General features: G+C 36.8%; 1 protein-coding gene across 2 annotated transcripts in view; it reads right to left on the bottom strand.

Moving 5' to 3' along the window:
• The window catches only part of Sli (slit guidance ligand), a 321,101-nt gene extending 312,335 nt beyond the window's left edge, over window positions 1-8,766 (bottom strand). For both annotated transcript variants that reach the window (XM_072903586.1, XM_072903587.1), the window contains exon 1: window positions 7,429-8,766. In XM_072903586.1, coding sequence (XP_072759687.1) covers window positions 7,429-7,721 — 293 coding nt within the window. In that variant the 5' untranslated portion in view covers window positions 7,722-8,766. The remainder of the gene's footprint in view (window positions 1-7,428) is intronic.
• Window positions 8,767-16,303: the final 7,537 nt, after the last annotated feature.

Here is a 16,303-nt window from a genome sequence, read left to right as displayed (position 1 = left end):
GATAGAAGCTGCACAACGTCTAATGGAAGTTTCGCGGGTTTCGATAGAAAGTGCACTCTTCTATATATATGTATATGTATATATATATATATATATATATATGTGGACAATAATGAAAAAGAACGTGAGAAGTTGCATATAAATGTGTCATTAACCAATACAACCATAATGTTCATATATGATTTTACATACACATGACTATGTCTATTAAACATAAAAATTATATTTGTTCAAGAATAATAAATTAATTGAGAAATATGAAATTGCTAATTAAATAAATACTTTCTATGTAAACTACTTAACTTTTTTTTACCGCGCTTTTTTTTAAACGCGAGAAACTAGTAATTAGAATAGTAATTTATAAATTCATGGTTTCCAATTCAAACTCTTATTACGTATTCAACACGGGAATCGGCATATACTTTTTACTGATACTGTACCCGCAGCAAGGCATCGTTGGTATACTAATTACAATATATCTCGATCGATGCACACTGTAATCGTCTGTAATTGTTGTTGGAGTGATGATTAATTGTTTTCCTGATACGTATACTAACAAAAGCGCGTTACGTACGACAGATTGGTGTGTCATTATAAATAATCATACAAATCATTTCGCCGACACCTCGTTTATCATTGAGTTAATTATCAATGGTCGGATTAATTATAATGTTGACAGACTCTGACAACTAGGCATGGCTTCGCTAACATTCGTCGACTTGACGTATTTTGGAAAACCGTGTGTCTCGTCAGTTAATTAATCGAAGTAATAAAATATCGATCATATCCAATTTGTGAAATAAAACTAGAAAGTGTAAAATACTAGAAGTATTTTTCAAAAATTTCAAGGTCTTGAAATATCTCGAAGATAGTTTGCAAGTTTTGAAAAGTTGTTAAAGTTTTGAAAATCCTTCAGAGTTTTTGAGAGTTTCGATAAACTTGAAGAAAGTTAATGTCGTGAAAAGAATGAACGACCAACAGTCTACGAGAAGCCACTATTTGTTCGAACGTGCTGAAATAATTCATAGAATTAATATTTCCAATAATTGATGAATTCCTTTCTATAAATATAAAATTAATCAATAATACGACGTTAATTCGAAAAATTTATTATATAGAATATAGATTATTATACGTAACAAACTGCATGCGTCCAAATAAAAGATGATGCGTCTTTCCCTTTAAATGTGCCACTTATTATTGACATCATTTCCGTCAGAAGTAGCATTGTTTGAACTAAATCAACAGTCTCTACATGAATTAAAAAGAAAATTCACACTCCGTGGGAAATCTTTCGTCCGCATTTACATAAATATTCAGCCGGAATCTCGGTAGCGTGCTTTTAACACTTCGCCTCGCTTAAAGTTGGTCTGCTCATCCCGGCGAACTTGGCGGAACGTTATTGCATTTTATATTTCGTGGATCTAAGGATGCATGTGTCCGATGTATGTGTCGGCCGACTCCACTTTTTTCGCGTATGAGTCTAAATTAAAGTACGTGAGGGATTCGCCCGAAGGTGCCGTAAAATATTCGCGTTAACTCCCCTCGCGCCGCGTCGCATCGTCTACCGCCGGTACTGCGGCAGCAAAACGCCGCAGCCCCTACCATCCCCCTACACGCTCTCACCATATACCATGGCGTACCTATTATGTGCGATGTCGGTGAGCCAACCCAAATGACTGTGTGATGGAAACCGCCAACTGCGTTTTCCGTAGACGGCGCTTCGCTTCAAAATTGCCGGGCGTTTATAAACGATTTTGTGAGCGATCTTTTGCTCTCTGTCTCTCTTTCATACGGTGGATAGGTCCTAAAGTCGCAACGCGCGAACGTCAAAATGAAAATATTTGTGTAACCCTCGACGCGACGTGATCTCATCGTCGTAACTTTCGTAGCACAGCGACGTTATAAAGTACAGAGTTACGTATCTGACGATTCTACCGCATTTCCGCAACCTCTTGAGAATGTCTCGAGAATGTTATTTCGCATTCGTTGAAAGTCGCCGAAATTGAGTTGTTTAAGTTTACCGATAAAATTGATCACGACACGAAATCATGTTAGTAATAAGTACCTAATGTATTATTAATATTTTTATGTACGTATATAATGTAGATCGAACGATTTACACGATTATTCTGATTGCATAAATTTTAAAAAGCTTTAAAGTTTTACAAGAGAAAAATTACGTATATAATATTAATAATAATAGTTTACGTTAAGAAAAATTTTCAAGAGCCAATTGATTTCGTTTCGACTTTAATTTAACTACAATATATTATCATACCGCACTGCAGTATTATCGAGACGCCATGTATATCACTTTCTCACATTTCCCATTTCGCGTAACGCGTAAAGCGAACATGGTAGTTTCACGCCGCGCGAGCAACTATGCGGATCACTGCATTGCACTCGAGGAATTTGAAGGGAACCAGCTACATATCTTACCCGATTTCACACGTCGCGAAAAATGGGATTGCACGTAAAAAAATTCTAATTAAAATCATTGATCGTCACGAAGGTCATTGGCATTAATATTCGCCAGCAGTACGCGAGTGGACTAAAAAAAATACACGCTCGGAATTTCTTAATTAAGTCAAAATGCGTACCACCTTTCGTTTCATGAACTTCCACCGTTTTCTTACATTTGAAAGTTCAGAGACTAAAATAATGTAGAAACATAATTTTATTATTTTGACCCGAAAATGTCACAAGAAAATAAAACTTTCTGATTTTGCAGAATTACATAAAAATATCTCGAATGAATTATCCGCGTAGCTGTAATGTAATGTAATATGTTTCATAAACTTTGCAACGGTTATATTATAAAAACGATAGATTTTTCAATTATTTTATTATGAAATTAAGGGAAATCATGAAAAATCGCTTTTCAGTTGAAACTTATGGCACATAAGCTTTATTATATCTTTTCAAAGTTATATAGATTTCAATAACATATATGCAAGTATTATGATGTAATATAATATTAGGATATCTTTGGATCGTTATAGATTTTTGAATTAATCTGAAAATAATGGAAACGTGAGATATTCGTCGATAATGTAATCAGCAGCTCCACTCCAAATTCGTAATTGACACATACAAAATTGCGAGGTACTTGACAATATTTTCCGCGATCGTGCAAATAACGAAGCGCCCGAAACGCTAACATGTATTTGCGAGCGAACATGAAGATAGTCGGTAAAATCTGGCTCGCGAGCGGTTGGAAAACGTAAATATCGGGTACGGTGGTGAATCAACAAAATGGCTGCCACACGTGTCGATCCTAATATTTACTGCATCGTAGTGCGGTAGCTACAAGTCGTAACTGGATGTAGGACGTTACTTTACGGACGTCAGTTCGTTGAATGTTAGTTGGCGGAACGTATCGGTGCCTTGCCCAAACACTCGGCCCGCGCTGGCAGATGTTTAGCTTACCGTATACTCTGTTTACGTAGCTTAATCGAAAAATCATAAGTGCAGGCGATATCGTAGACGTACGACTATTATACAACAGTGTGCTCCACTCGTGGAAGCAGAACGCTGCCGGAAGCTGCGGCGTCGACCTCGAGCCCTCATGTATTTGTGAATTTCTCAATGATCGCTTCGATGCGAGAAAGAATATACTATGTTAACCGTCAACACGTTAGTTCATCGAAAAATGGGGAACCGATAAAAATTATAGACGATAAACCAAAGTTTAGATTTATCAGTATTCATAAATAATAATAAAATTGAAATAAAGAATATTGCTGTAAAAATTTTGTATTATTTTATCAATATTTTATTAATATTCTCCTTAAATTAAAATTGTGAAAATTATATATTCAATATTAAAATGGAAAATATTTAGCAGCATAATACAAATTGAAAAATATATCATGCAAAAAGAATAATTCTTAATTTAATACTAGAATATATTCTTTGTTTCCAGAATGATATGCAACCGATTGATATCAATTGATAAATTTCATTAATGACGTGATCATTATATCACCATAATAACGTGTCATTATTATAGAAAATCCTGTTAACGTGTAACATAATTATAAACTCGACACGATATTAAGATAATAATTTAATTCGCCACATACGATATTGAATATATTTATGCGTGATACATCGATATATACTCAGGATCTTTTACAAGTGTGTTAGGTCGTGTACATCGTAGCTTAGAAGCGTCCCCAGAGATTCATTCGAACTACTGATAGCAAGCTATGGCTGGTAGTGACACCAATCAATGTATACTCATGTATAACACGAGAGCGTTTAGCCATCTGCAGGCTACGGATTTAGATAGAGTTAGCTATGAAGAGGGAAATCTAGTTGCCTTGGGTCCCTAATTATCCCAAAGATCGACTCGCTGTGGGTGAACAGGTATAAACAGTGATTCTCAGTTGGATAGTAGATCAAAGTGGTTCATCTATATCGCCCGTCTCCTGTTGATAACTTTATGTGTGTGCCGACGTTTATTATAGCTTCATTGATTAACGCGAATTGAAAACATACATTGATATGGTAAACAAAGAAAATGTGTTTAAAAAATTCGATAATATATATATATATATATATATAATCTAAAAATCCTTATATAGGTAAAATGATATTTTAATTATCTTGCGTTATTACGTTAATAAATATTTAAATGTAAGTAAAAAATACAAATTTAATAAAATATATATGTGAGTAATAAAAATTGTTGGATGTTAAAAGTTTTAGAAAAAAATTTTTAAATAAATAGCGTTACTTTTACGTCGTGGTATTTCCGTTCACCGCCCGTCTCTCGAATCTTTTCATTCGCCGTATTCGTAGTCTTACTTTATACATGCTTGCTATCAATCACGTCACTTTCAAGCAAGCATATTGACTGCAGTCATTAATCTCATTTCGAGCGCTCGCTCTGGCATCGATCGTAAGTACCGATATCATGCATTCTCGATAGTGGTTTAAATGTGATAATGCAAGCTAGAGCAAGGCTACATAACTTCCTTCGATGCGATTTACATATCTTATGTATTCTTATTTTTGTTTTTTTTTTTTTTTTTTTTTTTTTTTTTTAATTAAATTATAACGTATTGTATCAGTGTTTAGGTATTCGTATTGTCAATGTTTTGAATATGTTGCAGAGAATTATAAAAATTATCCGCGGAAAATATAAAACGGGCGACGTATCTACATCTGCGTCAAATATATATTTTGTGTCAATTATATCGATATCGATCCGACGGTTTCAGCAAATTTCAAAATACGCACGTATTTTGCGTCTACGTTTATATCCATGACCGTTGTCCGCTCTATGAATAAAAAAAAAGCGCGTTAATATTTCACATCAATATCGTACAGACATTTTAACGCGATGTGCCATAGTCGCCATACTCGATTTGATGTTGTAAATTTAATTTGCAGGCAGGACACGCACGCGCATATTCTTTGAGATACGAGCGGTCCGTGCTTACAAGACATAATGAATTTCGTGGCCCGCGCCAACATTAGACGCCCGTAATCTCGCGTAAAAAGACGTCGTCCGTCGCGTCGATTCGGCAGCCGTGTCGTGTTTCGAGTCAATGGTATTTTCATGATAGGTTCTTCGTGCAACCGCATCCACGATGAGTTACCGCGCGTCAATGTATTTCGAGGATTTAATTATTCCTGGTATTTCTCCCGTTCGTCTACGGCATATTAATCATATGCTAATCAAAAGCCGTTAATGTATTTACATTGAATATCACGCACGGATTTATCAAAATATGATTTCGAGATTGACCACTCTCTCGAAAAAACAAAATATATATAATAATAAAGGGCGCAACGTACTTTTTATAACTCTCTTGATTAGTCTATGCGACTGATTTTAAATATCTATGTAGAGGCAAACACACAAAATTCATATTGCGTTAATTAAATATTTACCCAGGTTTTATTATTACCTTATTTAATATTGATTTAATAATGATCATGACATTGTAATATCTCAATGAAAATATACAATATGAAAAAAAGTAAATAGCGTTTCTCGCAAATTGTGTGCAATATTGCATCGGTAAATAAAGATCCGATAAAGAGTTAATATATCATTTCAATAAATGTCGGTGCTTTTATTTGAATTGCGCAGATTGCGTAAAGCAGAAACAAAGCATGTCCATTCTATGACTCTTGACAATATCGCTTACCCGAAAATCGGGATATTTTGTGCCAAATCAATATACCGAAACATTATTGCGCGCAATGTGCGAATGTGCGCAGTACTGTGATATTCGAGACAGTATTATTGGTAAAAAGCGAGCACTGCAATATCTCGGAGAATTCTCCGGGAAAACGTAAAGCATTCTTTATATCTCCTTCTATTGCCGACTGTAATGTATATTATAGCGCGTTGCCTTCCCGTTTTTATTGCATTACCTTCTGTCCTAACTGGCAACAAGAACGGACGGTTGTTAAACGATCGTTATTTCGGCATCTCGATCCAATAAAAATATGCAAATATCATGACATTCGAAATAGCTCCGGCGTTGAATTTTTTTGGGGCATTCAACTTTCGTTAAGCTTCGTTTGCTTCAATTAAATACGTGCACAAATACATGAACGGAAGAAACTTATCGAGTCGCGACAGCAACCAACGTTCATGTTATGCAGCGGTTGGTTTAAAAAAAAAAGATGATGTGGATTGTTTCCTGAAGGAATGGACTGTGAATAACGAAACGAACGCTACGACCTATCTACACAGGCAAGTCGATTTTTATCGCCGTATCGATTATTTGATCGACGATATTTCGAGACAGTCTCTTTCGAGAGAGAGAGAGCAAAAAAACGAGTCTAGATTCCGGTTGATTTATAAATAAACTGAAAATATCTGTCGCGCTATGCTAGCTCGTCATATATCAAAAACGAAAAACTGAAAAACACGAATGTTAAAAAAAACGTCAATTACATAACTGCAACACGTGCGCGCTATGTATGAATATGCTTTAGGATCATGGCGTAATATTTCGTAATTTGCGCGTTAATGCCACTTGTTTCGTATTTCTAAATTAAATTAATTTCTTCGAAAAGTTAAACGAAACTCTCATTTGAAATTTTTAGACGAGGCGTTAATTGGATGGTTGAAATTGTTAATGATTTCTCGAGAAACTAGATTACTATAGTTACGCAAGTCAGACCTTCGGTTAACTTTACTCTCGCAATTATACTACCGACATTTCAACTGTGTATAATATTGTAATTGTAATGAAATAACTGAGATACAGTTTAGATATTGCTTTTGTTTCAAGAAACAAATGTTATCAAAATGTTGTCTTTTCCATTTAGACAACGCGTGTTTAAATGAAATTATTATATAACAGAGTTTATTTCTCGTTAATGCATACTACGTAATTTTTTTTCAGAATATACAATCGTATATTTATAAAGTGAAATCAGTGTTTATTTACTTACAGTTTTTCCGCGATGAGCAAGCTCGCCAGGTCACCAGGTATCTGCGTCAGCCCGCGATGAGAGCAATCGACCTCTTGTCCGCCGCACGTGCACGCCCAAGGACACCTGATTCCGTTCAAATCGTCTATCGTATCCGTCATACTACCGAGGCCGAAACTACCGATCCCGGTGCCATGAGAGGCGCCACCACCGAGCACGGATAATATTAGGAGAAGTCCCCAGGCGCAGACTACGGAGCCGCAGCTGACGCCGAGCAGACGTAGCGACCAGGCGGGCGTCATGGCTCGCGCCATCGCCAGGACCTTGCGATTGATGTCCTTCACGGCGCGATTTGGCCCGTCGAGGAGTTTGGCGATACTGCCGGCGCGGCTCTTGGGCAGAATATTGTCCGGATTGTGCTGAGCAAAGCAGGGCGGTTCACCACTGACGAATTGGCTCACGTTGATGCCCGGGTAAACGTAACTGGGCCCGGCTGGCTCCAGGAAGGAAGATATCTCCTGATCCTCCGTGGGAGGACAACCGAGAATGCGAACTGGACGAAGTATCGGGTCTTGTTCTAATCGAATGATGACGTTTTCTCGATCGTGGTACCTCAGATGCCGGTGTTCTGGTCTTTCCGTCGATTTTCCTCTCGAGTAGTTCCGTTGGCGATCATGAACGCGACAAGGCCTTCGGGTCGCGTCTCTTCGGCAAGGTGGTTCCGCGTGGGTGCGTGTTACGTGACAGGACACTCTGTGCCGATGCGCCGCGCAGATTCTCCTCGTCGGTTGTTCCTCGTCGTTGTCGTCGTCCAACGTCTTCCTCGAACGCTTCGAGCGCGCGTCGGAATTAATACCGGTCGATTGTAGCTCCAAGGCTGCGCCGTTGAGTTCCTCCGGATGACGTTTGTAGTGTACCAAGATTGGGACGTCGTTATCAATCGTTGATACTATGGGGCTTTGCGGCCGCTTTGTTGTCTTGTTTCTGATCCTTTCATTGAGTTCTATGTGTTCGTCGATCGATCCCAGCCCGGTGTCCACCGCGGCCAGATCTGAAGATCTCAAGACGGTATCGGAGTTCTGCCTCTCGGTCCTTCGGATATTCTCGCCCTCTCGCTGGCTAGGTCTCCTCGATGGTTGCTCGCAAGCTAGACCATCCAGCGGGCCCTTTCGGGGGCCGTTTTTGTGGCCCCCTTTCTCGCCGCTCGCTGGTTCCTCCAACGAATTGTTATCCACCACTAACAGCACCACCCGTTCCCGCGCATCCTGCGGTACAGCTCCCACTGACTTTATCTTGATGCTGGTTTTCGGCCAAGGATCTACCGTACCCGAGTGGGTACGTGGCTCGTACCGTGAAACGGTTTTCTACCGACACCTCGTGGTGTGCAGACAATCATTTACTGTTTCAAGTAACGTCGATTTAATAAGATGTCGAATCGATTTCAATTCAGTGTGCACACGATCGGATGGATTATAAATACACGGCAAAATTAAGCACAGGATGACAAACAGGAAACAAGTACGTTAATGAATCACGGATAAAGGATGATCGGTATGTTGTCAATAATTATTTCTTACATGGGCATTATTAGTATTGACGATTCGTTCAAATGTATCGATGAAATGGCCAAGAAGTTTATACGGGGAAGAGGCATCACCTGTAACCAAAAATATATACAAGATTATCGCTAAAATGTATTTAGAAAAAGAAAAGTTTAAATTTCGTAACATAATTTATAAATTTAAAAAGAGAACATGTATATGTATAAAATATATGTTTATGTAATTTTAAATCGTTTATTTAAGCTACATTAATATACTATATATGTAGGAATGTTTATACGCACGAGTAATATTAATATTAGTAATTGATGTGATATAAATAGAAATGTTTATTTAAATGTGATATTTTAATCTATGTTTTCAAGTTTTATACAAGTTACAACTTAGATAAAAAAATCAACTATACTTTTAATATCGTTAGATTTTATAAAGGAAGACAGATTCGTTAGATTCGATATAATACCTAAATGAAATAAATATCTGGGATTCGATCATGATAAATAAACGAAAAGTGGAAACTGCTCTTGATATAGGGGTACAAACGGGGAAAAAGTTCCGTAGTCCTTTGTGGACGCACATGGCGCACCTTGCACGGATCGAGGAAAGCGGAGATTCAATGGCGCACGCAGTTATAAAGCGAGGAAACTCGCCGGTGCAATATCGGAAGTACGAGAAAAATATGCTACCGAAGCACAATCAAGGGGCTCAGATGCATTCCATGCACGGCCGCCAGAATTTCGAGGCATATTGGAATTTTTCTCTGACATTTTCCGAGGTTCCTGCTTTTCTTCCCAATCCCCCTCCTCTCTCCCTCTCCTCCCACTTGCCCCTGTTCCTACCGCCCGACCGCACGCGGTTTCTGCGCAAAGGAACGTGCTTTGAACACGCTTACGCGATGTCTCATGTATGTATCCATCGCGTAAGTGCCTTCCCCCATGCGTTCCTGCGATTCATCTTTACCTGCGGACACCTGAAAGTAGAATGCGGTTGGAATCTTCCGCATTCAGAGAGAAATACGTTGCGGTATCGCTATCGAGCTTTTAAAATTAGATTCGACATATGTAAGATAAAAGAAATCACTCACTTGTAATAAACGTCTACTAAGCAATATGACAGAGGAATAAATTACGATTGGAAATAGTCGCAAAAAAAGTAAAGTCGAGACTTTAGAATTAATAAAATAAATGAATTTAATAAATTAAATAAATAAGATTTTATTTAAATAAATAATAAAATATTAAATAATACATTTAATAATAATAAATAATTAAAAATAATAATAATGATAAATAACAAATCATAATAATAATTAAATAATAACAATACGTAATTTTTAATTTAATAATAATTTATAATAAATTTAATTTTATCTCCAAGTAACAATTCACGATAAGTACTGTAAGAATGTTATTATTATATACATATACTAACCTATAATAATAACAGTAATAATTTAACATTAAAATAATAAAAAAGCATGAAATACATGAACAGCGTGCGTGGAATTTTATTCTAGCGTTGCGTGGAGTCGTACGTTATAAAAGCGTTGACAGATTTATTATAACAATTTTTTTAAGTAACATTTTTCAAATATTTTTTATTTAACAGCCATATATATTGCGAATTGACTTGGTCGCGCGCGTTTGACATTAAAAAAAGCTGTCAAAATATCTACAATAACAACCTTTCAATATATTATTGCAAACACGAAAGGGGAGTATGTATTACAATTTTCTACGTTTTCCAAAAGCAATGGTATTAAATTCGTATCAAACGAATAAAATTACACAACACTCCTTCAATAATCAAGCTGTGAAATTACACGATCAAATTATACCGCTTAATAACAGATCTTCATCAATACGAAATAACACACAGTACGTATATTGAAATAATCAATTAACATGAAAAAGAAACAATAATAGACTGCGATAATTTTAAATAATCGTTTTATATGTTTTTTTTTTTAAAGCCTAAATTCTTAAGTAACGCTATATGTGTTCTTTTGTGGATATGTAATATTTTAGATAATTACTTTTTAATTTTAAAATTATTTTGTAATAGAAGTAGATGCAGGAAGATATATGTATGACTGTCATTAAAGTAATACTGACGCTGCGAATTTATTTTGACATAAATCTTTTTGCTTACTATTATATTGACGTTCTTCAAAAGAGGAAAAGAAGTCTGCCTGTTGGGTTTCGTCGTACATTAAAATTCGCGGAAAATCTAATATTCGCTTCGAGAACGCGGACAGGGATCGATAATTCGATTAGCAGTAGTCGCTACCGTCTAGTGGATGCTTCCACCTTCCTGCTCTTCACTCCCCTCCCTTCAACCCGTTTTACTCCCACTCCTCTCTATCATCCAACATCGAGTACGGTTAAAGTAGCTGGCCCCGATAGGGTGTGTACACTACGCACGTATAATATTCTCGAGCACTTTCCTACAGATAATATCGCTCCAGAAGCCTCTGATGTCGAAGTTAAGGTGGCAGGGGAAGGCGCCAACTCGGTTTGAATGCGACACAAGCAGCGCAGCCGCTCTTGATGGATAGACAGACGGAAGAGGAGAGAATTCCTTGTCCCTTCTGGCACGTCCTCCGTCCTGGCCATGCCCGTCGCGGCTATGCCGCATTAATTAACGTTGTTAGCGCATATTAATTAAAGCAAAGTAGCGCGCCGATAAATGGGTACCGGCAGGTTGAAATCTTTTTCTTGCGTCCCGTCGTACATACGAGACCTCTCCGGTGGCTCAGAGGTCGCAAAAGGTTGTAGGTAATGCGAACGAGCGAGACAGTGAAAAATCAATTTCTGCGTCCTATACTTTATGAAAATTTAATTTATTCGCGATGTACGACGGTCGATAACTAACGACATTATGCTCATGAACATGCAGCTGCGACGCGTATTACAAAAGAGACTAACTAACTCTACTTTACTTTCTACAGAGCAAACGTATGATTAAATCCGTCAACGGATTCAAATGTCCAGCGTGCTTAGACTGCAGAATGTTGTACTTGCAAATTGAGCGCTTGTGGACTCGCATAATGTGATTTAAAACATGATTAGTCATATGGGACGCATCGAGAACGGTGAGGCTAAAGTGTAGTTAGCTTTTCGAACGGTCGTCTGTTTGTGGAACGCATTAAAGCTTCTAAAAATCGAAGACATACGTTAGCCGAACGCGTAAGTACGTCCCCCGCGTGTAAAGAGAGGGGGATCAATATTGACAAAAGTTCGGGGCTGTCGCGACCCTTCGGAGCGTCTGCTCTTGGGATATGTCGCGGTGTAAAACGAGAAAATAAAGTACGAAGCATATGTTACCTTTTTCAAAGAAATTCAACGGACAAACATAATAATCCTATGGATAGTATATACAATATTATCTTTCCAAACAGTATTATGTCTCTCTTTCTTATAAGTAATTAAATTTATATTTAAATTTGTATGCACAATATATTTTTAATGCCTGAAATAATCATGTATGTTAAACATTATATTTTTCATTCTTCGTAATAATAACATACATATAAAATTTATATTATGCACATAGGCTACGTATTAGATTTGCAAATAACTCCGATAGAATAACTGCAGCATGTAGATTTGAGCACGCGCGTGAATATGAATTGATAATGTAATGTAAATTAATGCAAAATGTAATGTTAATTAAAAAATTCAAATATCTCCATTAATGGCGCATTATTTTTTTTTTATAACTTTTTTCTGTATCGTTACTAAATATTAATTATCAAATTACACGTTGTAATGATATAAAAACTTAATCGTGCTTTAGTGTAAATTATAATACGTATCGAAGGATTAAAACGGATTATTCTTCTTTTCTGAGGTCTACACGAAAAGGTTCTTATTCAAAATGAGATTGCACTTATTTATCGTTCGTAACAGATCAGTTCTTATTCTCCAAACTTATGAAGTCTATAGGCAAAACTGCACCCAATTTCCATTGAAATCGAAATATCAGTACAATATGATCATATCGAAGACTCACGTTTGTTCGACAAGTATTTTCCATGTGAGAAAAAAAATGCATACATTTTTTCGGACGATGTACACGCTCGCGTTGTCTGCGATATCTTTGTATCGTCGGTTTTACGAGATCTCGCGTAGAAGTAGGAACGATATTACTTCGTCGCTTAGACATGACGAATGTATGATACGTACACGTCCGTAGAAGTAGAAGCAAATCCCTTTGAGAAGAAAAAGAGGGCGAGCAAACCAGGAACGATTCAGGAACAGCCAATACAACTGACTCTGGAATATTACGTTTCTATTGAAATATATTTGTAAGCCACTTCGGAAGACAATTTTGTCTGAAGGATATGGATGTAGACAGGTGGATAGAGATATTCCTGGAGGGCGGATCGTTATAGCGCGCGAAGGGAAAAGCGACTATAGTGTTGGTAGCTATATAAAAGAAAGAGGGAGGAGAGCTCGTTTATCCTGTTCGCGGCTAAGATTACTTTCTTCACGATATTGTACGTAAGACTCTAATCAAAACTTCACATATTGTGAGATTACGTCTCGCGTAATTTTTAACTATATTTTATTATTACGTTTTACAGTTCTAATTTGTATTGTTATATTTCTCTATCTTTGGTAGCAAAAAAGTTACACACATTCTATTTTTTGATATTTATTTAAGGAAAAATAAATATTTGAAGTATCTCTCTTTCAAATACACCAATATTTTTGAAAATCGATATTTCACACAAGCCACTATGTCATCACTAATTCTTGATATTTCCGAGGCAAATATTTGAAACTCTTCCGTCTCTGTCTTACACTGTTCTTTATTTCCAACAAGTTCTAAAGACTCAGACCCTATCACTTTTGCCATTGCTCAATAACGTAACACTGACATTATCATGAATGGCGCGTACATAATACATCTTCACTTTCTTCAATATTTCCGAATTCTATCTCTCGCGAGTTTCTCCAGTAGACGGATCCGTGCCCTGCGAACCGAAGAAATTCGACGACTTTTCATGAAAAACCTCCGGGGCGCAGTTTACTTTGGAACAAGAGATGTTTGGCTAACATGTGTGCCTAATGGCCCGTGCAAAATGGATTTTTAAAGTCTTTCTTTTAAAATGCGCGCACAAGTATCTATCGGAAAAGAATGTCGTGAGGCATCTCGCGATCGATCGAAAATCGATGTTCGATACTAAAAAGCGTGATATCGTACGTCGATAACATCGAAAAATCATCAAACAACATTAATAGCAACGATGTTTCCGCAGTGTTAATTTATCTAGAATTTGGAATAGTATTTGGTAAACACACTTGTAGAATTGTTTTCACTAACATAAAGTAACGATTAAAGTAAGATTACGAAAAATCAATGCGATCAAAGAGTAATAAAGAATTCGTATTTTAAAATATTTGAAATATTCTAAGAAAATGAAGATAGTTCTATCAAACATTTTCTTCCATTTCTCCTGTATATAACATCTTATTATATAATACTTAGGAGAATAACTCGTGTGCCATACACTCGAGAAATGTAAACGCTCGAGGACAACGCGCGCGAGATAACGCTTGTACGCTCTCTTAAAGCTTTTACAGATCACAGTAAGAGAGTGAGAAGGGAGGACCCTCGGATATATTAGGTTTCCCAGTGCGGTTTTCAACCACCCACTCGATCGGTTGATCGGTCGACTTTACCCCGGGGAAATCACACTAGATACGAATTGGAAGCTAACCCTCTCCCTCTCCTCAGCCTCAGCCCACTCCTTCCTTTCACCTTCCGACGTGCTTAAGAGGAGGACCAAGAGTACGGTGCAGTACACGGTCCTTGGCGACATGGAGACGGTGCTGTGTATTAATCGGGGGAAGGATCTTCTTTCATTCCTCGTGGCATCCACTCGGTCCCCCGAGACCGGAAGAGATGAGAAAGGATTACCGCAGAAGTAGTATTTCTCTCTGCTGTATCGACACTTCAGTGATTGGCGGAAATCAATATCGATTTTTTTTCCCTTCTAAAATCGCGCGAAACTTTATGAACCGCACAAAACCGAGGATTTGATCACTGTGTAAACTGATATCGTTATCAGTTTGACAAAAAAAATAATATCATCAAATACAATTATCTTTAACAGTAAAACATAGAGTTTGAAATTATCTCTCTCTTTTCCTCTCTTTCTCTCTTTCTCTCTTTCTCTCTGTTTTTCGCATCTTCTACAAAAGCATTTTTATAACATTTCATCAAATGTATACTAGAAAATACATGCAAAACAATGCTGCTTAATTATTCCATTTCTGTCAAAATGAATTTTTGCCTGTGACGACGTTTTTTTCGTAATATTTCGAAATTGCATTTATCCTTTCAAAGAAATGAATAACAAGTTAAAGGCAAGAATTAAAAGCAGAAATAAACTCTATTTTTCGCTCAACTCTTCCCTCGTTAGCAATATTTAAGGAAACTAGAAAGGGTTCGTTTATTCCTTCCAAGAGAGTTTATTTAATAAAACGTATTAAACTCGCCTTCCGTTTGCTTTTCTACTTAAGATAATTTAAAGAAAATGTTTTGATAAATAAAACGTCGCGTCGTTTCTTTATAACTGTTGTTTTGTTTTAAATTAACAAAATACAAAGTTATAGAGAGTAAATTACTTTAATTACTTGTATTACTGGATTTTAAATAACTGCCATTAAACCTTTGCCATACGGCCAACATTCGTTTTGATTACCTCTTAAGATGTTTTAAATTATAAGTAATTTATAATTTATAATGTTTCTATATGTTAATTATCAAATAACTTGTTTATGTTCGTACAAGCATTAATTCGCAGATATAACAATAAGAAACAAAGAAACCATTTAGTAATTAATCGTACCTGCGATAATACAACGCGTAATTACTGTACTTTAATGACGCTGTAATGAGTTGCTACATAACATTTCTGTAATAATAAATTACCATTTCAAATTATAATATCTACGTAATTATTTAACTTTTATATTTCCATGATTTTAATTCACATTATAATTAATATCTTTATTAAAAAATTACTATACTTAATATCTTTATCAAACCTGTCTCTCAATGTGATAAATATCATTTCCATTTCATCGCGTTCATTAACTCTGGATGGGATCTTAATGTTCCACGCTCACTTTTATTGCCTATAGTGAAGACGAGTTGTTTTGTGGCGAAACGATCATCAGAGAACATCCCTCGAAACGGGAGGAGCCGCAGGAAGCATGTCCCTAATTTCTCATGTCTGTCCACGGAAATTTCGCATTCGCCCGCGTCCCCTCGCATCTATCTAGGAGCCTGCCGGCTATTAAATCTTGCCGGGCGGCAAA

Source organism: Anoplolepis gracilipes, chromosome 12 (assembly GCF_047496725.1).
Source record: "Anoplolepis gracilipes chromosome 12, ASM4749672v1, whole genome shotgun sequence".
Taxonomy (NCBI): domain Eukaryota; kingdom Metazoa; phylum Arthropoda; class Insecta; order Hymenoptera; family Formicidae; genus Anoplolepis; species Anoplolepis gracilipes.
Note: the sequence above shows the minus strand (reverse complement) of the source record. Positions and strands in the feature narration are given on the sequence as shown.